The sequence below is a fragment of the Oncorhynchus mykiss genome, chromosome 23, assembly GCF_013265735.2.
Source record: "Oncorhynchus mykiss isolate Arlee chromosome 23, USDA_OmykA_1.1, whole genome shotgun sequence".
Taxonomy (NCBI): domain Eukaryota; kingdom Metazoa; phylum Chordata; class Actinopteri; order Salmoniformes; family Salmonidae; genus Oncorhynchus; species Oncorhynchus mykiss.
Genome location: NC_048587.1, coordinates 9074203 through 9099312, shown reverse-complemented (window position 1 = coordinate 9099312; position 25110 = coordinate 9074203). Strand labels below are relative to the sequence as shown.

General features: G+C 46.9%; 1 protein-coding gene across 7 annotated transcripts in view; it reads left to right on the top strand.

Moving 5' to 3' along the window:
• Positions 1 to 25110, top strand: part of jakmip3 (Janus kinase and microtubule interacting protein 3) — an 84657-nt gene that overhangs the window by 34544 nt on the left and 25003 nt on the right. For 4 of the 7 annotated variants that reach the window (XM_036960144.1, XM_036960143.1, XM_036960146.1 and 1 more), the window contains exons 4-6: positions 11525 to 11743; positions 14781 to 14900; positions 24014 to 24160. In XM_036960144.1, coding sequence (XP_036816039.1) covers positions 11525 to 11743; positions 14781 to 14900; positions 24014 to 24160 — 486 coding nt within the window. The remainder of the gene's footprint in view (positions 1 to 11524; positions 11744 to 14780; positions 14901 to 24013; positions 24161 to 25110) is intronic. The other 3 variants (XM_036960147.1, XM_036960149.1, XM_036960148.1) reach the window with 2 other exon arrangements.

Below are 25110 nucleotides of genomic sequence, written 5' to 3'. Positions count from 1 at the left end.
TAACCCAGGCTGAGACAGTGGACAGTGGGTTTTACAGCTAACCCAGGCTGAGACAGTGGACAGTGGGTTTTACAGCTAGCCCAGGCTGAGACAGTGGACAGTGGGTTTAACAGCTAACTCAGGCTGAGACAGTGGACAGTGGGTTTTACAGCTAACACAGGCTGAGACAGTGGACAGTGGGTTTTACAGCTAACCCAGGCTGAGACAGTGGACAGTGGGTTTTTACAGCTAACCCAGACTGAGACAGTGGGTTTTACAGCTAACCCAGGCTGAGACAGTGGGTTTTTACAGCTAACCCAGGCTGAGACAGTGGACAGTGGACAGTGGGTTTTTACAGCTAACCCAGGCTGAGACAGTGGACAGTGGGTTTTTACAGCTAACCCAGACTGAGACAGTGGGTTTTACAGCTAACCCAGGCTGAGACAGTGGGTTTTCACAGCTAACCCAGGCTGAGACAGTCGGTTTTTACAGCTAACCCAGGCTGAGACAGTGGACAGTGGGTTTTACAGCTAACCCAGGCTGAGACAGTGGACAGTGGGTTTTACAGCTAATCCAGGCTGAGACAGTGGACAGTGGGTTTTACAGCTAACCCAGGCTGAGACAGTGGGTTTACAGCTAACCCAGGCTGAGACAGTGGACAGCAGACAGTGGGTTTTACAGCTAACCCAGGCTGAGACAGTGGACAGTGGGTTTTACAGCTCAACCCAGGCTGAGACAGTGGGTTTTTACAGCTAACCCAGACTGAGACAGTGGGTTTTTACAGCTAACCCAGGCTGAGACAGTGGGTTTTACAGCTAACCCAGGCTGAGACAGTGGGTTTTCACAGCTAACCCAGGCTGAGACAGTCGGTTTTTACAGCTAACCCAGGCTGAGACAGTGGGTTTTTACAGCTAACCCAGGCTGAGACAGTGGGTTTTTACAGCTAACCCAGGCTGAGACAGTGGACAGCAGACAGTGGGTTTTACAGCTAACCCAGGCTGAGACAGTGGACAGTGGGTTTTACAGCTAACCCAGGCTGAGACAGTGGGTTTTTACAGCTAACCCAGACTGAGACAGTGGGTTTTTACAGCTAACCCAGGCTGAGACAGTGGGTTTTACAGCTAACCCAGGCTGAGACAGTGGGTTTTTACAGCTAACCCAGGCTGAGACAGTGGGTTTTTACAGCTAACCCAGGCTGAGACAGTGGACAGCTGTCACGTTCTGACCTTTATTTCCTTTGTTTTGTCATTATTTAGTATGGTCAGGGCGTGAGTTGGGGTGAGCAGTCTATGTTTGTTTTTCTATGATTTGGGGATTTCTATGTTTCGGCCTAGTATGGTTCTCAATCAGAGGCAGGTGTCATTAGTAGTCTCTGATTGAGAATCATACTTAGGTAGCCTGGGTTTCACTGTGTGTTTGTGGGTGATTGGTCCTGTCTCTGTGTTTGCACCAGATAGGGCTGTTTAAGTTTTCACGTTTCTTGTTTTGTTAGTTTGTTCATGTGTAGTTGCTTTATTAAAGAACCATGAATAGTAACCATGTTGCATTTTGGTCCTCCTCTCCTTCAACTCAAGAAAGCCGTTACAACAGCAGCCAGTGGGTTTTACAGCTAACCCAGGCTGAGAGAGTGGACAGTGGGTTTTACAGCTAACCCAGGCTGAGACAGTGGACAGCAGCCAGTTGGTTTTACAGCTAACCCAGGCTAAGACAGTGGACAGCAGCCAGTGGGTTTTACAGCTAACCCAGGCTGAGACAGTGGACAGTGGGTTTTACAGCTAACCCAGGCTGAGACAGTGGACAGTGGGTTTTACATCTAACCCAGGCTGAGACAGTGGACAGTGGGTTTTACAGCTAACCCAGGCTGAGACAGTGGACAGTGGGTTTAACAGCTAACCCAGGATGAGACAGTGGACAGTGGGTTTTTACAGCTAACCCAGGCTGAGACAGTGGACAGTGGGTTTTACAGCTAACCCAGGCTGAGACAGTGGACAGTGAGTTTTACAGCTAACCAAGGCTGAGACAGTGGACAGTGTGTTTTACAGCTAACCCAGGCTGAGACAGTGGGTTTTACAACTAACCCAGGCTGAGACAGTGGACAGTGGACAGTGGGTTTTTCAGCTAACCCAGGCTGAGACAGTGGACAGTGGGTTTTACAGCTAACCCAGGCTGAGACAGTGGACAGTGGGTTTTACAGCTAACCCAGGCTGAGACAGTGGACAGTGGGTTTTACAGCTAACCCAGGCTGAGACAGTGGACAGTGGGTTTTACAGCTAACCCAGGCTGAGACAGTGGACAGTGGGTTTTACAGCTAACCCAGGCTGAGACAGTGGACAGTGGATTTTACAGCTAACCCAGGCTGAGACAGTGGACAGTGGGTTTTACAGCTAACCCAGGCTGAGACAGTGGACAGTGGGTTTTACAGCTAACCCAGGCTGAGACAGTGGACAGTGGGTTTTACAGCTAACCCAGGCTGAGACAGTGGACAGTGGGTTTTTACAGCTAACCCAGGCTGAGACAGTGGACAGTGGGTTTTTACAGCTAACCCAGGCTGAGACAGTGGACAGTGGGTTTTTACAGCTAACCCAGGCTGAGATAGTGGACAGTGGACAGTGGGTTTTTACAGCTAACCCAGGCTGAGACAGTGGACAGTGGGTTTTTACAGCTAACCCAGGCTGAGACAGTGGGTTTTACAGCTAACCCAGGCTGAGACAGTGGGTTTTTACAGCTAACCCAGGCTGAGACAGTGGACAGTGGGTTTTACAGCTAACCCAGGCTGAGACAGTGGACAGTGGGTTTTACAGCTAACCCAGGCTGAGACAGTGGGTTTTTACAGCTAACCCAGGCTGAGACAGTGGGTTTTTACAGCTAACCCAGGCTGAGACAGTGGGTTTTACAGCTAACCCAGGCTGAGACAGTGGACAGTGGGTTTTACATCTAACCCAGGCTGAGACAGTGGACAGTGGGTTTTACAGCTAACTCAGGCTGAGACAGTGGACAGCAGACAGTGGGTTTTACAGCTAACCCAGGCTGAGACAGTGGACAGTGGGTTTTACAGCTAACCCAGGCTGAGAGGTCAAAGGGGCAAGTGCAGATTTATGTTGCTTGTAGAAAGGGTCTGCATCCCAAATGGCACCCTATTCCCTATTAAGTGCACTACTTTTTTACCAGAGCCACATTTTCCCTGGTCAAAAGTAAAGCAGAATATAGGGAATAGACTGCCATTGTGGACTCAGAGTCATTGATCCATGCCACAGCACCTGTCTCCATTCATCTAGTGAGTAACGTTAGCCCCCTAATTTAGGCCTGCCTGCTGATCACCATGGAAACACCATCTCCAGGGCACATCACTGGCATCATCGTCTCTGTGACAATGATTCATGGGGTTTTCACAACTAATGCCCACAGAGCTGTTTATTATGGTCTGGCTGGGTTGCTTGGTGACTGGGTGACTGGGTGGCTTGGTGACTGGGTGACTGGGTGGCTCGGTGACTGGGTGACTGGGTGACTGGGTGGCTGGGTGACTAGGTGGCTGGGTGACTGGGTGGCTGGGTGACTGGGTGACTGGGTGACTGGGTGGCTGGGTGACTGGGTGGCTGGGTGACTGGGTGACTGGGTAGCTGGGTGACTGGGTGGCTGGGTGACTGGGTGGCTGTGTGACTGGGTGACTGGGTGGCTGGGTGGCTGGGTGACTGGGTGGCTGGGTGACTGGGTGACTGGGTGACTGGGTGACTGGGTAGCTGGGTGACTGGGTGGCAGGGTGACTGGGTGGCTGGGTGACTGGGTGACTGGGTGGCTGAGTGGCTGGGTGACTGGGTTGGAGACAGACTAGTACCTGGGGATATTGTGGTAAGACTTGACTTATTAAAGGCTGCAGGTGTAATGCACTATGGTGTGGTGGTAATGTTCACGCTCTGACTGGGTGACTGGGTGACTGGGTGACTGGGTGGCTGAGTGGCTGGGTGGCTGGGTGGCTGGGTGGCTGGGTGACTGGGTGACTGGGTGACTGGGTGACTGGGTGGCTGGGTGGCTGGGTGACTGGGTGACTGGGTGGCTGGGTGACTGGGTGGCTGGGTGGCTGGGTGGCTGGGTGACTGGGTGACTAGGTGACTGGGTGACTGGGTTACTGGGTGGTTGGGTGACTGGGTGGCTGGGTGACTGGGTGGCTGGGTGGCTGGGTGGCTGAGTGACTGGGAGACTGGGTGACTGGGTGGCTGGGTGGCTGAGTGACTGGGAGACTGGGTGACTGGGTGACTGGGTGACTGAGTGACTGGGAGACTGGGTGACTGGGTGGCTGGGTGACTGGGTGACTGGGTGACTGGGTGGCTGGGTGACTGGGTGGCTGAGAAGACTAGTTAAAACACTTGAATAATACCTCTGGGCCATTCTCACTATATTTCATTGGTGATGCCACTGGCTGGCTCCAAATTGCCATGGCAACTTATTCCCTGGCCAAAAGTAATGCACTACAGGGAGAATACAGTGTCATTTGGGACAGTAAGTGTTTGTATGAATTATACCTGTTGTCCCCAGCGTAGCTTCCTGACGGATCTAACTCACCATGGCCTGGTCAGTCTAGTGTTCTACTGTCTGTCTGCTCCTGATGCAGTGGCTCTTTCACTGTCTAGTGTTCCACTGTCTGTCTGATATAGTGGCTCTGTCACAGTCTAGTGTTCTACTGTCTGTCTGATATAGTGGCTCTGTCACAGTCTAGTGTTCTACTGTCTGTCTGATATAGTGTCTCTGTCACAGTCTAGTGTTCTACTGTCTGTCTGCTCCTGATACAGTGGCTCTGACACAGTCTAGTGTTCTACTGTCTGTCTGATACAGTGTCTCTGTCACAGTCTAGTGCTCTACTGTCTGTCTGATATAGTGTCTCTGTCACAGTCTAGTGTTCTACTGTCTGTCTGATATAGTGGCTCTGTCACAGTCTAGTGCTCTACTGTCTGTCTGATATAGTGTCTCTGTCACAGTCTAGTGTTCTACTGTCTGTCTGTCTGATACAGTGGCTCTGTCACAGTCTAGTGTTCTACTGTCTGTCTGATATAGTGGCTCTGTCACAGTCTAGTGTTCTACTGTCTGTCTGTCTGATACAGTGGCTCTGTCACAGTCTAGTGTTCTACTGTCTGGCTGATATAGTGGCTCTGTCACAGTCTAGTGTTCTACTGTCTGTCTGATACAGTGTCTCTGTCACAGTCTAGTGCTCTACTGTCTGTCTGATATAGTGGCTCTGTCACAGTCTAGTGTTCTACTGTCTGGCTGATATAGTGGCTCTGTCACAGTCTAGTGTTCTACTGTCTGTCTGATATAGTGGCTCTGTCACAGTCTAGTGTTCTACTGTCTGTCTGATATAGTGGCTCTGTCACAGTCTAGTGTTCTACTGTCTGTCTGATACAGTGGCTCTGTCACAGTCGAGTGTTCTACTGTCTGTCTGATATAGTGGCTCTGTCACAGTCTAGTGTTCTACTGTCTGTCTGTCTGATACAGTGGCTCTGTCACAGTCGAGTGTTCTACTGTCTCTCTGATATAGTGGCTCTGTCACAGTCTAGTGTTCTACTGTCTGTCTGTCTGATACAGTGGCTCTGTCACAGTCTAGTGTTCTACTGTCTGTCTGATATAGTGTCTCTGTCACAGTCTAGTGTTCTACTGTCTGTCTGATATAGTGGCTCTGTCACAGTCTAGTGTTCTACTGTCTCTCTTATATAGTGGCTCTGTCGCAGTCTAGTGTTCTACTGTCTGTCTGTCTGTCTGTCTGATATAGCGGCTCTGTCACAGTCTAGTGTTCTACTGTCTGTCTGATATAGCGTCTCTGTCACATTGATGACAACTGTAATGTTATTTTAGTAGAAGACTGGTAAGTGAGGACGGTTCATATGTCTGGTTTAGGTTACTGTCAGTGACATCTACAGACAGAACACTGGAAATGACAGATTAGATACTGTGTAATGAATTAATGTAGACACATAACCTAACAACAGTCTCATGTACAGCTTTCCCCTAGTTTATAACAGAACAACAGTCTCATGTACAGCTTTCCCCTAGTTTAGAACAGAACAACAGTCTCATGTACAGGTTTCCACTAGTTTATAACCTAACAACAGTCTCATGTACAGCTTTCCCCTAGTTTATAACAGAACAACAGTCTCATGTACAGGTTTCCCCTAGTTTATAACCTAACAACAGTCTCATGTACAGCTTTCCCCTAGTTTATAACCTAACAACAGTCTCATGTACAGCTTTCCCCTAGTTTATAACCTAACAACAGTCTCATGTACAGGTTTCCACTAGTTTATAACAGAACAACAGTCTCATGTACAGGTTTCCCCTAGTTTATAACAGATCAACAGTCTCATGTACAGGTTTCCACTAGTTTATAACAGAACAACAGTCTCATGTACAGGTTTCCACTAGTTTATAACCTAACAACAGTCTCATGTACAGGTTTCCCCTAGTTTATAACAGAACAACAGTCTCATGTACAGGTTTCCACTAGTTTATAACAGAACAACAGTCTCAGAACAACAGTCTCATGTACAGCTTTCCCCTAGTTTATAACCTAACAACAGTCTCATGTACAGCTTTCCCCTAGTTTATAACAGAACAACAGTCTCATGTACAGGTTTCCCCTAGTTTATAACAGAACAACAGTCTCATGTACAGGTTTCCACTAGTTTATAACAGAACAACAGTCTCATGTACAGCTTTCCCCTAGTTTATAACCTAACAACAGTCTCATGTACAGGTTTCCCCTAGTTTATAACCTAACAACAGTCTCATGTACAGGTTTCCCCTAGTTTATAACCTAACAACAGTCTCATGTACAGGTTTCCCCTAGTTTATAACAGAACAACAGTCTCATGTACAGGTTTCCACTAGTTTATAACCTAACAACAGTCTCATGTACAGCTTTCCCCTAGTTTATAACCTAACAACAGTCTCATGTACAGGTTTCCCCTAGTTTATAACCTAACAACAGTCTCATGTACAGGTTTCCCCTAGTTTATAACCTAACAACAGTCTCATGTACAGGTTTCCCCTAGTTTATAACCTAACAACAGTCTCATGTACAGGTTTCCCCTAGTTTATAACAGAACAACAGTCTCATGTACAGGTTTCCACTAGTTTATAACAGATCAACAGTCTCATGTACAGGTTTCCCCTAGTTTATAACAGAACAACAGTCTCATGTACAGGTTTCCCCTAGTTTATAACAGATCAACAGTCTCATGTACAGGTTTCCCCTAGTTTATAACAGATCAACAGTCTCATGTACAGGTTTCCCCTAGTTTATAACAGAACAACAGTCTCATGTACAGGTTTCCCCTAGTTTATAACAGAACAACAGTCTCATGTACAGGTTTCCACTAGTTTATAACAGATCAACAGTCTAATGTACAGGTTTCCCCTAGTTTATAACAGAACAACAGTCTCAGAACAACAGTCTCATGTACAGTCTAGTGTTCTACTGTCTGTCTGTCTGTCTGTCTGTTTGTCTGATATAGTGGCTCTGTCACAGTCTAGTGTTCTACTGTTTGTCTGATACAGTGGCTCTGTCACAGTCTAGTGTTCTACTGTCTGTCTGATATAGTGTCTCTGTCACAGTCTAGTGTTCTACTGTCTGTCTGATATAGTGGCTCTGTCACAGTCTAGTGTTCTACTGTCTGTCTGATATAGTGTCTCTGTCACAGTCTAGTGTTCTACTGTCTGTCTGATATAGTGTCTCTGTCACAGTCTAGTGTTCTACTGTCTGTCTGATATAGTGTCTCTGTCACAGTCTAGTGTTCTACTGTCTGTCTGATATAGTGTCTCTGTCACAGTCTAGTGTTCTACTGTCTGTCTGATATAGTGGCTCTGTCACAGTCTAGTGTTCTACTGTCTGTCTGATATAGTGTCTCTGTCACAGTCTAGTGTTCTACCGTCTGTCTGATATAGTGGCTCTTTCACAGTCTAGTGTTCTACTGTCTGTCTGATATAGTGGCTCTGTCACAGTCTAGTGTTCTACTGTCTGACTGTCTGTCTGTCTGATATAGTGTCTCTGTCACAGTCTAGTGTTATACTGTCTGTTTGATACAGTGGCTCTGTCACAGTCTAGTGTTCTACTGTCTGTCTGATACAGTGGCTCTGTCACAGTCGAGTGTTCTACTGTCTGTCTGATATAGTGGCTCTGTCACAGTCTAGTGTTCTACTGTCTGTCTGTCTGATACAGTGGCTCTGTCACAGTCTAGTGTTCTACTGTCTGTCTGTCTGATACAGTGGCTCTGTCACAGTCTAGTGTTCTACTGTCTGTCTGATACAGTGGCTCTGTCACAGTCTAGTGTTCTACTGTCTGTCTGATACAGTGGCTCTGTCACAGTCTAGTGTTCTACTGTCTGTCTGATATAGTGGCTCTGTCACAGTCTAGTGTTCTACTGTCTGTCTGTCTGATACAGTGGCTCTGACACAGTCTAGTGTTCTACTGTCTGTCTGATACAGTGGCTCTGTCAAAGTCTAGTGTTCTACTGTCTGTCTGATATAGTGGCTCTGTCGCAGTCTAGTGTTCTACTGTCTGTCTGATATAGCGTCTCTGTCACATTGATGACAACTGTAATGTTATTTTAGTAGAAGACTGGTAAGTGAGGACGGTTCATATGTCTGGTTTAGGTTACTGTCAGTGACATCTACAGACAGAACACTGGAAATGACAGATTAAATACTGTGTAATGAATTAATGTAGACACATAACCTAACAACAGTCTCATGTACAGCTTTCCCCTAGTTTATAACAGAACAACAGTCTCATGTACAGGTTTCCACTAGTTTAGAACAGAACAACAGTCTCATGTACAGGTTTCCACTAGTTTATAACCTAACAACAGTCTCATGTACAGCTTTCCCCTAGTTTATAACCTAACAACAGTCTCATGTACAGCTTTCCCCTAGTTTATAACAGATCAACAGTCTCATGTACAGCTTTCCCCTAGTTTATAACCTAACAACAGTCTCATGTACAGCTTTCCCCTAGTTTATAACCTAACAACAGTCTCATGTACAGCTTTCCCCTAGTTTATAACAGAACAACAGTCTCATGTACAGCTTTCCCCTAGTTTATAACCTAACAACAGTCTCATGTACAGGTTTCCACTAGTTTATAACAGATCAACAGTCTCATGTACAGGTTTCCCCTAGTTTATAACAGAACAACAGTCTCATGTACAGGTTTCCACTAGTTTATAACAGAACAACAGTCTCATGTACAGGTTTCCACTAGTTTATAACAGATCAACAGTCTCATGTACAGGTTTCCCCTAGTTTATAACAGAACAACAGTCTCATGTACAGGTTTCCACTAGTTTATAACAGATCAACAGTCTTATGTACTGGTTTCCACTAGTTTATAACCTAACAACAGTCTCATGTACAGCTTTCCCCTAGTTTCTAACAGATCAACAGTCTCATGTACAGGTTTCCACTAGTTTATAACAGAACAACAGTCTCATGTACAGCTTTCCCCTAGTTTAGAACAGAACAACAGTCTCATGTACAGGTTTCCACTAGTTTACAACAGAACAACAGTCTCATGTACAGGTTTCCCCTAGTTTATAACAGAACAACAGTCTCATGTACAGGTTTCCCCTAGTTTATATTACCTATATTTCCTTTTATTTAGTGAGTTTCTCTGTTGGCTTCCTGACAGGTTGATGTGTTATGTAGCTCAATGCTAGCTGGGTTGGGACTAGAAGCATGCAGAATTGCAGATATCCGTTAGAGCCGGGTCATGTGTGCTTTTCCCAGGACATTACCAGGACTATTTCATGTCATTTCACTGAGATTGGTTTGTCGTGATCTCGTTGAATGTGACCCTAGACTGTGGATGCTGCCAGGCAACACAAGTGTGTTCTGTAAAATTAAGTGTTGATTACAGGAAAGAAACAGTAGATCTGTGGGGGGGATCTTATTGTGTTTCTAATGTTTAGTAGCTACAGGATGCACCAAGGAAGCTCCTGTTCTCTGAATGGCCAATCAAACAGGGCGGGGCTTGTGGCTGGTCCTTTTTTCATGGTGACAGCTGAACAGAACAGTAGCCTACTGTGTGTGTGCATGATGTGACTCTCTGTGTGTGTGTGTGACTTATATGCATGCACACTCATGCTCGACTGTTCTCCTCTGTTCTGTTCTGTTCTGTTCTGTTCTGTTCTGTTCTCATCTGTTCTGTTCTCCTCTGTTCTGTTATCCTCTGTTCTGTTCTACTCTCCTCTCCTCTCCTCTGTTCTGTTCTGTTCTCCTCTGTTCTGTTCTTCTCTCCTCTCCTCTCCTCTGTTCTGTTCTCCTCTGTTTTCCTCTGTTCTGTTCTCCTCTCCTCTCCTCTGCTCTGTTCTGTTCTCATCTGTTTTCCTCTGCTCTGTTCTGTTATCCTCTGTTTTCCTCTGTTCTGTTTTCCTCTGTTCTGTTTTCCTCTATTCTGTTTTCCTCTGTTTTCCTCTGTTCTGTTCTCCTCTGTTCTGTTCTCCTCTGTTTTCCTCTGTTCTGTTATCCTCTGTTCTCATCTGTTCTGTTATCCTCTGTTTTCCTCTGTTCTGTTTTCCTCTGTTCTGTTTTCCTCTGTTTTCCTCTGTTCTGTTTTCCTCTGTTTTTCTCTGTTATGTTTTCCTCTGTTTTCCTCTGTTCTGTTCTCCTCTGTTTTCCTCTGTTCTGTTATCCTCTGTTCTCCTCTGTTCTGTTTTCCTCTGTTCTCCTCTGTTCTGTTATCCTCTGTTTTCCTCTGTTCTGTTTTCCTCTGTTCTGTTTTCCTCTGTTTTCCTCTGTTCTGTTATCCTCTGTTTTCCTCTGTTCTGTTTTCCTCTGTTCTGTTTTCCTCTGTTCTGTTTTCCTCTGTTCTGTTATCCTCTGTTTTCCTCTGTTCTGTTTTCCTCTGTTCTGTTTTCCTCTGTTCTGTTCTCTGTTCTGTTTTCCTCTGTTCTGTTTTCCTCTGTTCTGTTCTCCTCTGTTCTGTTTTCCTCTGTTCTGTTTTCCTCTGTTCTGTTTTCCTCTGTTCTGTTCTCTGTTCTGTTTACCTCTGTTCTGTTTTCCTCTGTTCTGTTCTCCTCTGTTCTGTTTTCCTCTGTTCTGTTTTCCTCTGTTCTGTTCTCCTCTGTTCTGTTCTCCTCTCCTCTCCTCTCCTCTCCTCTGTTCTGTTTTCCTCTGTTCTGTTTTCCTCTGTTCTGTTTTCCTCTGTTCTGTTTTCCTCTGTTCTGTTTTCCTCTGTTCTGTTTTCCTCTGTTCTGTTTTCCTCTGTTCTTTTCTCCTCTCCTCTCCTCTGCTCTGTTCTGTTCTCCTCTGTTTTACTCTGTTCTGTTTTCCTCTGTTCTGTTTTCCTCTGTTCTGTCCTCCTCTGTTCTCCTCTCCTCTGCTCTGTTCTCCTCTGTTCTCCTCTCCTCTGCTCTGTTCTCCTCTGTTCTTCTCTCCACTCCTCTGTTCTGTTCTCCTCTCCTCTCATCTGTTCTCCTCTCCTCTCCTCTGTTCTCCTCTGTTCTGTTCTCCTCTCCTCTCCTCTGTTCTGTTCTCCTCTGTTCTGTTCTGCTCTGCTCTGTAGATGGATGAGATTAAGGTAAAAGACAGAGCATGCTGTGTGCTGGGGAAGGAGCTGGGTGTTCAGGCTGGACACACTCAGAGGCTCCAGCTGCAGAAGGAGGCTGTGGATGAGCAGCTAGCCCAGATCAGAAGCAGGGAGGCTGGTGCAGGAGGACACCTCCACAGCCCCAAACGAGACGCTCCTTACCCCAGTGGTGCAGGAGACACCTCAGAGAGCCTCGTAAGCAATGTCTCTCCCTCCATCTCGCCTCTCACTACTGCATACTGCAGGCTACCCCTCCATCTAGCCTCTCACTGCTGCGTTATGCAGGCTATCTATAGACCTACTTCCACAAACGCAAGGCCCTTTGTTGCCCTCTGCAACTTTAAATCTAGCTAACGTGTTTATTTTGCTTTCTTTGTGCTTCACCTTCTTTATCTGTTTCTAGACGCTTAAATGGAGTCTAGAGATCTGCCCTGGCTGAGCCTAGATTTTCTCTATTCCTCCACCCAGCACCAGTCCTCTCACCTTTCTTTACTGTCTATTACTGCCCCCAGCACCAGTCCTCTTACCTTCCTTTACTGTCTATTACTGCACCCAGCACCAGTCCTCTCACCTTCCTTTACTGTCTATTCCTCCACCCAGCACCAGTCCTCTCACCTTCCTTTACTGTCTATTACTGCCCCCAGCACCAGTCCTCTAACCTTCCTTTACTGTCTATTACTGCACCCAGCACCAGTCCTCTCACCTTCCTTTACTGTCTATTCCTCCACCCAGCACCAGTTCCTCTCACCTTCCTTTACTGTCTATTCCTCCACCCAGCACCAGTTCCTCTCACCTTCCTTTACTGTCTATTCCTCCACCCAGCACCAGTCCTCTCACCTTCCTTTACTGTCTATTCCTCCACCCAGCACCAGTCCTCTCACCTTCCTTTACTGTCTATTACTGCACCCAGCACCAGTCCTCTCACCTTCCTTTACTGTCTATTCCTCCACCCAGCACCAGTCCTCTCACCTTCCTTTACTGTCTATTACTGCACCCAGCACCAGTCCTCTCACCTTCCTTTACTGTCTATTACTGCACCCAGCACCAGTCCTCTCACCTTCCTTTACTGTCTATTCCTCCACCCAGCACCAGTCCTCTCACCTTCCTTTACTGTCTATTACTGCACCCAGCACCAGTCCTCTCACCTTCCTTTAATGTATATTACTGCCCCCAGCACCAGTCCTCTCACCTTCCTTTAATGTATATTACTGCCCCCAGCACCAGTCCTCTCACCTTCCTTTAATGTATATTACTGCCCCCAGCACCAGTCCTCTCATCTTCCTTTACTGTCTATTCCTCCACCCAGCACCAGTTCCTCTCACCTTCCTTTACTGTCTATTCCACCCAGCACCAGTCCTCTCACCTTCCTTTACTGTCTATTCCTCCACCCAGCACCAGTCCTCTCACCTTCCTTTACTGTCTATTCCTCCACCCAGCACCAGTTCCTCTAACCTTCCTTTACTGTCTATTACTGCACCCAGCACCAGTCCTCTCACCTTCCTTTACTGTCTATTCCTCCACCCAGCACCAGTCCTCTCACCTTCCTTTACTGTCTATTACTGCACCCAGCACCAGTCCTCTCACCTTCCTTTACTGTCTATTACTGCACCCAGCACCAGTTCCTCTAACCTTCCTTTACTGTCTATTCCTCCACCCAGCACCAGTCCTCTCACCTTCCTTTACTGTCTATTACTGCACCCAGCACCAGTCCTCTCACCTTCCTTTACTGTCTATTCCTGCACCCAGCACCAGTCCTCTCACCTTCCTTTACTGTCTATTCCTGCACCCAGCACCAGTCCTCTCACCTTCCTTTACTGTCTATTCCTCCACCCAGCACCAGTCCTCTCACCTTCCTTTACTGTCTATTACTGCACCCAGCACCAGTCCTCTCACCTTCCTTTACTGTCTATTCCTGCACCCAGCACCAGTCCTCTCACCTTCCTTTACTGTCTATTCCTCCACCCAGCACCAGTCCTCTCACCTTCCTTTACTGTCTATTCCTCCACCCAGCACCAGTCCTCTCACCTTCCTTTACTGTCTATCTGCAGATACGATGTTCTCTATTGTTGAAAGATGTCTTCTGCACCACTGAATCAGGAATTCTTGAGACGTTTATAGATAGTTTTGTTTCGATCTCGTTCTTTCGTCTTCAGCTCTTTATTTTTATATTTTCTAATATTCAGCTCATAAATATATATATGAATCTCTGAATTTTAAACACAGTGGATACTAAAGTCTGCACATTTCAATTTTGTATTAATATTTTACATCAAATTCCTCGTAATCAAATTTACACACGTCACCATTCCCTGTTGAAGAACTAAATGTTTTATGTCCGAGCTGTTCTTTCAGCAACTATCCAAGCCTGCCTGCTGTGCACCAGGCCTGTGACTTCCTCAATCTATAAGCACATCACCTGAACGCCTTCACACTGTCACCAATATTCACACTCCCTTACACTCACCTACTCATGCTTACAGAGTAGACACCTGTTAATTCAACAGGCTACTTACTTATTATTATTATCGGCATGCCTCTCAATGTAGTTAGTCTCTTCTCACAGCTGCTGAGTCTGAGCGCCATGAGTCAGGAGTAGCTGGGGCCAGCTTTGGGGTCAATTCCAATTCAAGTCAGTCAATTCAGGAAGTAAATTGACGTTCCAATTCAAGTCAGTCAATTCAGGAAGTAAATTGACGTTCCAATTCAATAATTGAATTTTTTAAAAAGGCATCTTATTTTCAATGACTTCTCAATAAACTGAAAAGGAGAAGATATTTGTTTTTAAATGTTAAATTCAAATCATTTCCTGAATTGACTTCCTTCAATTCAAAAGGACCCCAACCCTGATGAGTAGCAAGCAAGGCTGCACTGTAATAAACACTAGAGTAAACGACCGTAGCTTATTGAATAGTGTTTTCATTTTCATGGCAGAAAATGGATGGGATGGTTTTTATTTTTCTGTTTATTATTTGTTCTGTGTAAGAATGACTGTACCCACTGTCCACTTTATTACACTGTTATGTAGATAAATCCATGTCAACAGGAACCCAGAAGTTTCCGGGTGTATTTTACCACATTAACTGGCGTTTCTACATGGAGCGTTAACATTGAAGGTCCATAGGGCTTTCGATAAGTGGGGTTCAGTGGGCGAGGCCTAATATACTGTAATAATATAGCCTGGGGATGGTGTTTGAGGTTATTCCCAGTAATCTGCAGTTGGTGTGTGTTTCAGGAACAGCAGTTGGATGAGAAGGACGCGCGGCGCTTCCAGCTGAAGATCGCTGAGCTGAGTGCCGTCATCCGCAAACTGGAAGACCGCAACGCCCTCTTGTCAGAGGAAAGAAATGAACTGGTGAGCCGTTCTGACGTCTTCCAATCACTAGTATAAACCGGGTGGTTCCAGCCCTGAATGCTGATTGGCTGGAGGACCGCAATGCCCTCCTGTTTGGTTCGGGTACAACAACCAGGTTTGGTATTGGATCAGTTTGGTTCTGTTATAAAAAACAGGTTTGGTATTGGATCAGTTTGGTTCTGGCTTAAAAAACAGGTTTGGTATTGGATCAGTTTGGTCTCGGCATAAAAAAACAGGTTTGGTATTGGATCAGTTTGGTTCTGGCTTAAAAAACAGGTTTGATATTGGATCAGCTTGGTTCTGGCTTAAAAAACAGGTTTGGTATTGGATCAGTTTGGTTCTGGTGTCACGACCTGGTCGAAGTATTTTGTGTTTATCTTTATTTATTTGGTCAGGCCAGGGTGGGGCATGGGTTTTTGCATGTGGTGTGTATGTATGGGGATTGTAGCTAGTGGGGTGTTCTAGCTAAGTCTATGGCTGTCTGAAGTGGTTCTCAATCAGAGGCAGGTGTTTATCGTTGTCTCTGATTGGGATTGGGTGATTGTCCTAAGTGTCTTGATGTCCTTGTTTGATGTTAGTTGACACAAGTATAGGCTGTTTTCGTTTCGTTTATTGTTTTGTAGTGTTCATGTTTAGTCGTGTTTACGTTTGTTTAAATAAACATGGATCGCAATCGACACGCTGCAGTTTGGTCCGACTCTCCTTCTCACCAAGAAAACCGTTACAGAATCACCCACCACAAACGGACCAAGCAGCGTGTCAACAGGCAGGAGCCACAGGAGAAGCAACAAAGGCAGAAACAGCAGCGTAAAGAGGAATGGACATGGGAGGACGTTTTGGATGGCAAGGGCTGTTACACTTGGGAGGAGATACTGGCTGGAAGAGATCGCCTCCCATGGGAACAGGTGGAGGCACTTAGGAGAGCAGAGGCAGCCGGAGAGAGGAGTCGGCGATACGAGGGAACACGGTTGGCAAGGAAGCCTGAGAGGCAGCCCCAAAAATTCCTTGGGGAGGGGGCTAACAGGGAGTACGGCTACGGCAGGTAGGAGACCTGCGCAAACTCCCTGTGCTTACCGGGGGCTAGAGAGACCGGAAATAGCCCGGTGCGGTATATTCCAGCTCCGCGTGTCGGCCGGGCTAGATTGAGCGTCGAGCCTAATGCCATGAAGCCGGCTCTACGCATCTGGTCCCCAGAGCGTCTCCTTGGGCCGGCTTACATGGCACCAGCGCTCGGTGTCTCCGGTTCGCCTGCATAGCCCAGTGCGGGCTATTCCACCTCGCCGCACTGGCAGGGCGACCGTGAGCATTCAACCAGGTAAGGTTGGGCAGGCTCGGTGCTCAAGAGCTCCAGTGCGCTTGCACGGTCCGGTCTTTCCAGTACCACCTCCACACCCCAGCCCTCCGGTAGCAGCTCCCCGCACCAGGCTTCCTGTGCGTGTCCTCGGTCCAGTACCGCCAGTGCCAGCACCACGCATCAGGCCTACAGTGCGCCTCGCCCGTCCAGCGCTGCCGGAGCCTTCCTCCTCTCCAGCGCTGTCGGAGTCTCCAGCCAGCCAGGATCTGGTAGATTCATCAACCTGCCTGAGCTTCCTCTCACTCCTGAGCTTCCTCTCACTCCTGAGCTTCCTCTCACTCCTGAGCTTCCCCTCAGTCCCGAGCTGCCTCAGTCCCGAGCTGCCCCTCAGTCCCGATCTGCCCCTCAGTCCCGATCTGCTCCTCAGTCCAGTGGGGTTCTGGGTGAGGACTACTAGGCCATGGTCGGCGGCGAGGGTGGACTATCCAAGGACGCGAGGAGAAGGGACTAAGACATTGATTGAGTGGGGTCCACATCCCGCGCCGAAGCCGCCACCATGGACAGACGCCCACCCGGACCCTCCCTATTGTTTTGAGGTGCGTTCGGGAGTCCGCACCTTAGGGGGGGGGTTCTGTCACGCCCTGGTCGAAGTATTTTGTGTTTATCTTTATTTATTTGGTCAGGCCAGGGTGTGGCATGGGTTTTTGTATGTGGTGTGTATGTATGGGGATTGTAGCTAGTGGGGTGTTCTAGCTAAGTCTATGGCTGTCTGAAGTGGTTCTCAATCAGAGGCAGGTGTTTATCTTTGTCTCTGATTGGGATCCATAATTAGGCAGCCATATTCTTTGAGTTTGTCGTGGGTGATTGTCCTAAGTGTCTTGATGTCCTTGTTTGATGTTAGTTGACACAAGTATAGGCTGTTTTCGGTTTTCGTTTCGTTTATTGTTTTGTAGTGTTCATGTTTAGTCGTGTTTACGTTTGTTTAAATAAACATGGATCGCAATCGACACGCTGCAGTTTGGTCCGACTCTCCTTCTCACCAAGAAAACCGTTACATCTGGCTTAAAAAACAGGTTTGGTATTGGATCAGTTTGGTTCTGACTTAAAAAAACAGGTTTGGTATTGGATCAGTTTGGTTCTGGTATAACAACCCGGTTTGGTATTGGATCAGTTTGGCTCTGGTATATAACAACCCGGTTTGATATTGGATCAGTTTGGTTCTGGCAACCTTTTTTTAAATTTTGCGTGACCTTTGACCCACATATTGTGAAACAAATGCATCAACAACATAGGGAGTGTTACTTTACTCACCGCGGCCACCAGCGTTTACTCACTTTCCTTTTCCACTACATCGCTGCCTGTCAAGCTGAGAACCTTCCTGCCATTGCAAAACGTTCCCACTTATTTAAAGAGCTTCTAAGCTGAGTTTACGGACCATGTCACTGGTCCCAATACAAGCTGTGAACCTTCCTGTCATTGCGATACGTTCCCACTTATTTAAAGAGCTTCTAAGCCGAGTTTACGGACCATGTCACCGGTCCCAATACAAGCTGAGAACCTTCCTGTCATTGCAATACGTTCCCACTTATATAAAGAGCTTCTAAGCTGAGTTTACGGACCATGTCACCGGTCCCAATACAAGCTGTGAACCTTCCTGTCATTGCAATACGTTCCCACTTATATAAAGAGCTTCTAAGCTGAGTTTACGGACCATGTCACTGGTCCCAATACAAGCTGTGAACCTTCCTGTCATTGCAAAATGTTCCCACTTATATAAAGAGCTTCTAAGCTGAGTTTACGGACCATGTCACCGGTCCCAATACAAGCTGTGAACCTTCCTGTCATTGCAATACGTTCCCACTTATTTTAAGAGCTTCTAAGCTGAGTTTACGGACCATGTCACCGGTCCCAATACAAGCTGTGAACCTTCCTGTCATTGCAATACGTTCCCAGTTATATAAAGAGCTTCTAAGCTGAGTTTACGGACCATGTCACCGGTCCCAATACAAGCTGTGAACCTTCCTGTCATTGCAATACGTTCTCACTTATTTAAAGAGCTTCTAAGCTGAGTTTACGGACCATGTCACCGGTCCCAATACAAGAACCAATGTCGTTTCAAATCCAATTGTATTTGTCACATACAACATGATTAGTAGATGTTATTGGTCACATACACATGGATAGCAGATGTTATTGGTCACATACACATGGTTAGCAGATGTTATTGGTCACATACACATGGATAGCAGATGTTATTGGTCACATACACATGGTTAGCAGATGTTATTGGTCACATACACATGGATAGCAGATGTTATTGGTCACATACACATGGTTAGCAGATGTTATTGGTCACATACACATGGTTAGCAGATGTTATTGGTCACATTCACATGGTTAGCAGATGTTATTGGTCACATACACATGGTTATCAGATGTTATTGGTCACATACACATGGTTAGCAGATGTTAATAATGTGAGTGTAGCGAAATGCTTGTGCTTCTAGTTCCAACAGTGCAGTAATATCTAACAACTAATATCTAACAATTTCACAACAACTATCTAATACACACAAATCTAAAGGGATGGAATAAGAATATGTACATATAAATATATGGATGAGCGATGGCCGAGCGGCAAAGGCAAGATACAGTAGATGGTATAAAATACAGTGTATACACATGAGATGAGTATATAAGATATGTAAACATTATTAAAGTGGCATTAGCATCAAACTCCAGGCCGTGGTCAGATGACATGAAAATAGAGTTATTTTGTCCAATCACACCGGCGGTGAGTTTGGTGTTTAAAAACAGAAGCATATGCAGAAAGTTACCTCATATCTACGGTGAAATATGGTAGTGGATCATTGATGTTATGGTAGAATATGGTAGTGGATCATTGATGTTATGGTAGAATATGGTAGTGGGTCATTGATGTTATGGTAGAATATGGTAGTGGGTCATTGATGTTATGGTATAATATGGTAGTGGATCATTGATGTTATGGTAGAATATGGTAGTGGATCATTGATGTTATGGTAGAATATGGTAGTGGATCATTGATGTTATGGTATGTGGCCCTTGTTAAAAGGTCAACGGCATCATGAACTTTACAAAGTACCAGGACGTTTTACCAAATACCAGGTTGCGTCTCTCAGGAGGATGACACTTTGCCGCAAGTGGATCTTCCAGCAAGACAATAATCCCAACCACTCATCAAAATCCACAACGAAATTGTTAATTGACCACAAAAATCAACATTTTGAAATGGCCATCTCAGTCTCCGGACTTGAACCCCATTGAAAACCTGTAGTTTGAATTGGAGAGGGCAGTTCATAAAGAGCAGATGAAGGATATCAAGGATGTGGAAAGATTCTGTATGGAGGACTGGTCCCCCCCCCCCCCCCTTCTCAATGTACTGCTCATCTATATCAAGGATGTGGAAAGATTCTGTATGGAGGACTGGTCTAACACACCCCCCCCTTCTCAATGTACTGCTCATCTATATCAAGGATGTGGAAAGATTCTGTATGGAGGACTGGTCTAACACACCCCCCCCTTCTCAATGTACTGCTCATCTATATCAAGGATGTGGAAAGATTCTGTATGGAGGACTGGTCCCCCCCCCCCTTCTCAATGTACTGCTCATCTATATCAAGGATGTGGAAAGATTCTGTATGGAGGACTGGTCTAACACCCCCCCCCCCCTTCTCAATGTACTGCTCATCTATATCAAGGATGTGGAAAGATTCTGTATGGAGGACTGGTCCCCCCCCCCCCTTCTCAATGTACTGCTCATCTATATCAAGGATGTGGAAAGATTCTGGATGGAGGACTGGTCCCCCCCCCCCCCCCCCCCAATGTACTGCTCATCTATATCAAGGATGTGGAAAGATTCTGTATGGAGGACTGGTCCCCCCCCCCCCCCCCCCAATGTACTGCTCATCTATATCAAGGATGTGGAAAGATTCTGTATGGAGGACTGGTCCCCCCCCCCCCCCAATGTACTGCTCATCTATATCAAGGATGTGGAAAGATTCTGTATGGAGGACTGGTCCCCCCCCCCCCCCTTCTCAATGTACTGCTCATCTATATCAAGGATGTGGAAAGATTCTGTATGGAGGACTGGTCCCCCCCCTCCCCCCTTCTCAATGTACTGCTCATCTATATCAAGGATGTGGAAAGATTCTGTATGGAGGACTGGTCCCCCCCCCCCCCCTTCTCAATGTACTGCTCATCTATATCAAGGATATGGAAAGATTCTGTATGGAGGACTGGTCTAACACCCCCTCAATGTACTGCTCATCTATATCAAGGATGTGGAAAGATTCTGTATGGAGGACTGGTCCCCCCCCCCCCCCTTCTCAATGTACTGCTCATCTATATCAAGGATATGGAAAGATTCTGTATGGAGGACTGGTCTAACACCCCCCCCCCCTTCTCAATGTACTGCTCATCTATATCAAGGATGTGGAAAGATTCTGTATGGAGGACTGGTCTAACACCCCCCCCCTTCTCAATGTACTGCTCATCTATATCAAGGGTGTGGAAAGATTCTGTATGGAGGACTGGTCCCCCCCCCCTTCTCAATGTACTGCTCATCTATATCAAGGATGTGGAAAGATTCTGTATGGAGGACTGGTCTAACACCCCCCCCCCCCCCTTCTCAATGTACTGCTCATCTATATCAAGGGTGTGGAAAGATTCTGTATGGAGGACTGGTCCCCCCCCCCCCCTCAATGTACTGCTCATCTATATCAAGGGTGTGGAAAGATTCTGTATGGAGGACTGGTCCCCCCCCCCCTTCTCAATGTACTGCTCATCTATATCAAGGATGTGGAAAGATTCTGTATGGAGGACTGGTCCCCCCCCCCCTTCTCAATGTACTGCTCATCTATATCAAGGATGTGGAAAGATTCTGTATGGAGGACTGGTCCCCCCCCCCCTTCTCAATGTACTGCTCATCTATATCAAGGATGTGGAAAGATTCTGTATGGAGGACTGGTCTAACACACCCCCCCCTTCTCAATGTACTGCTCATCTATATCAAGGATGTGGAAAGATTCTGTATGGAGGACTGGTCTAACACCCCCCCCCTTCTCAATGTACTGCTCATCTATATCAATGATGTGGAAAGATTCTGTATGGAGGACTGGTCTAACACCCCCCCCCCTTCTCAATGTACTGCTCATCTATATCAAGGATGTGGAAAGATTCTGTATGGAGGACTGGTCCCCCCCCACCTTCTCAATGTACTGCTCATCTATATCAAGGATGTGGAAAGATTCTGTATGGAGGACTGGTCCCCCCCCCCCCCCCCCAATGTACTGCTCATCTATATCAAGGATGTGGAAAGATTCTGTATGGAGGACTGGTCCCCCCCCCCCCCCCCCCAATGTACTGCTCATCTATATCAAGGATGTGGAAAGATTCTGTATGGAGGACTGGTCCCCCCCCCCCCCCCCCAATGTACTGCTCATCTATATCAAGGATGTGGAAAGATTCTGTATGGAGGACTGGTCCCCCCCCCCCCCCCCTTCTCAATGTACTGCTCATCTATATCAAGGATGTGGAAAGATTCTGTATGGAGGACTGGTCCCCCCCCTCCCCCCTTCTCAATGTACTGCTCATCTATATCAAGGATGTGGAAAGATTCTGTATGGAGGACTGGTCCCCCCCCCCCCCTTCTCAATGTACTGCTCATCTATATCAAGGATATGGAAAGATTCTGTATGGAGGACTGGTCTAACACCCCCTCAATGTACTGCTCATCTATATCAAGGATGTGGAAAGATTCTGTATGGAGGACTGGTCCCCCCCCTCCCCCCTTCTCAATGTACTGCTCATCTATATCAAGGATGTGGAAAGATTCTGTATGGAGAACTGGTCCCCCCCCCCCCTTCTCAATGTACTGCTCATCTATATCAAGGATATGGAAAGATTCTGTATGGAGGACTGGTCTAACACCTCCCCCCTTCTCAATGTACTGCTCATCTATATCAAGGATGTGGAAAGATTCTGTATGGAGGACTGGTCTAACACACACCCCCCTTCTCAATGTACTGCTCATCTATATCAAGGGTGTGGAAAGATTCTGTATGGAGGACTGGTCCCCCCCCCCCTTCTCAATGTACTGCTCATCTATATCAAGGATGTGGAAAGATTCTGTATGGAGGACTGGTCTAACACCCCCCCCCCCCCCTTCTCAATGTACTGCTCATCTATATCAAGGGTGTGGAAAGATTCTGTATGGAGGACTGGTCCCCCCCCCCCCCTCAATGTACTGCTCATCTATATCAAGGGTGTGGAAAGATTCTGTATGGAGGACTGGTCTAACACCCCCCCCCCCCTTCTCAATGTACTGCTCATCTATATCAAGGATGTGGAAAGATTCTGTATGGAGGACTGGTCCCCCCCCCCCTTCTCAATGTACTGCTCATCTATATCAAGGATGTGGAAAGATTCTGTATGGAGGACTGGTCCCCCCCCCCCCTTCTCAATGTACTGCTCATCTATATCAAGGATGTGGAAAGATTCTGTATGGAGGACTGGTCCCCCCCCCCCTCCCCCTTCTCAATGTACTGCTCATCTATATCAAGGATGTGGAAAGATTCTGTATGGAGGACTGGTCCCCCCCCCCCCTCAATGTACTGCTCATCTATATCAAGGATGTGGAAAGATTCTGTATGGAGGACTGGTCCCCCCCCCCCTTCTCAATGTACTGCTCATCTATATCAAGGATGTGGAAAGATTCTGTATGGAGGACTGGTCCCCCCCCCCCCCCCCTTCTCAATGTACTGCTCATCTATATCAAGGATGTGGAAAGATTCTGTATGGAGGACTGGTCCCCCCCCCCCCCTTCTCAATGTACTGCTCATCTATATCAAGGATGTGGAAAGATTCTGTATGGAGGACTGGTCCCCCCCCCCCCCCTTCTCAATGTACTGCTCATCTATATCAAGGATGTGGAAAGATTCTGTATGGAGGACTGGTCCCCCCCCCCCCTTCTCAATGTACTGCTCATCTATATCAAGGATGTGGAAAGATTCTGTATGGAGGACTGGTCCCCCCCCCCCTTCTCAATGTACTGCTCATCTATATCAAGGATGTGGAAAGATTCTGTATGGAGGACTGGTCCCCCCCCCCCCCCCCTTCTCAATGTACTGCTCATCTATATCAAGGATGTGGAAAGATTCTGTATGGAGGACTGGTCCCCCCCCCCCTCAATGTACTGCTCATCTATATCAAGGATGTGGAAAGATTCTGTATGGAGGACTGGTCCCCCCCCCCCTCAATGTACTGCTCATCTATATCAAGGATGTGGAAAGATTCTGTATGGAGGACTGGTCCCCCCCCCCCCCCCCCTTCTCAATGTACTGCTCATCTATATCAAGGATGTGGAAAGATTCTGTATGGAGGACTGGTCCCCCCCCCCCCCCCCCTTCTCAATGTACTGCTCATCTATATCAAGGATGTGGAAAGATTCTGTATGGAGGACTGGTCCTCCCCCCCCCTCAATGTACTGCTCATCTATATCAAGGATGTGGAAAGATTCTGTATGGAGGACTGGTCCTCCCCCCCCCTCAATGTGCTGCTCATCTATATCAAGGATGTGGAAAGATTCTGTATGGAGGACTGGTCTAACACCCCCCCCCCCCCCCCCCCCCCCCCCTCAATGAACTGCTCATCTATATCAAGGGTGCCGATAATTGTGGACCTGACTGTCTGTCTGTGTCTAGCAGCTGGCAGCAGGGCCCCTGCTGGACAAGAACGATACTGATGACGTGTGTGTGTGTCCGTGTGTGTGTCCGTCTAGCTGAAGCGCCTAAGAGAGGCAGAGAGCCAGTTTATGCCCCTGCTGGACAAGAACAAGAGGCTGAGCAGGAAGAATGAGGAGCTGGCCCACGCATTCAGACGCATGGAGAACAAACTACGCTTCATTACAGAGGAGAACATGGAAATGGTACAGCACACACACACACACACACACACACACACACACACACACACACACACACACAGTCAACACACACACACACACATACACACAGTCAACACACACACAACACACACACAGATACACACACACACACACACACAGATACACACACACACACACACACAGATACACACACACACACACACACTCAACACACACACACACACACACACACACACACACACAGATACACACACACACACACACAGATACACACACACACAAACACAACACACACACACACACACACACACACACACACACACACACACACACACACACACACACAGATACACACACACACAAACACAACACACACACAGACACACACACACACACACACACACACACACACACACAGTTGTCAGTGTTTTTTCTTGGTCCTGTGCAGTTGTAAATCAAACAAATACATGTATATACATCAAATGTGTTTTCATTTTCAACATATTTTATAAGAAATAGTGAATCCTGCAAGGGTGCCAATATATTTCACTGCACCTGTGAACACTGGCTACCTTGAACACAGCGCAGTTATCTCTTGTGACAGAGAGATAACAGAACCTTTATAAAAAGGGTGGGTATAATCCTGAATGCTGATTGGATAAAACCGCATTCCAGCCGGTGTCTATTCCACAAGTTACCACCGGCTAAGTCTATGACGTTAAAATGCCTATTTACTCTATTCCATCTGATTGCGCTATCCACTGTCTCATCAGCCCTATCCACTGTCTCATCAGCCCTATCCACTGTCTCATCAGCCCTATCCACTGTCTCATCAGCCCTATCCACTGTCTCATCAGCCCAATCCACTGTCTCATCAGCCCAATCCACTGTCTCATCAGCCCAGCCAGGCAATTTATGAACTTCATCTCCACTAAAAAGCATCTAGACCTTATCTCACATGTCTTTTAGAC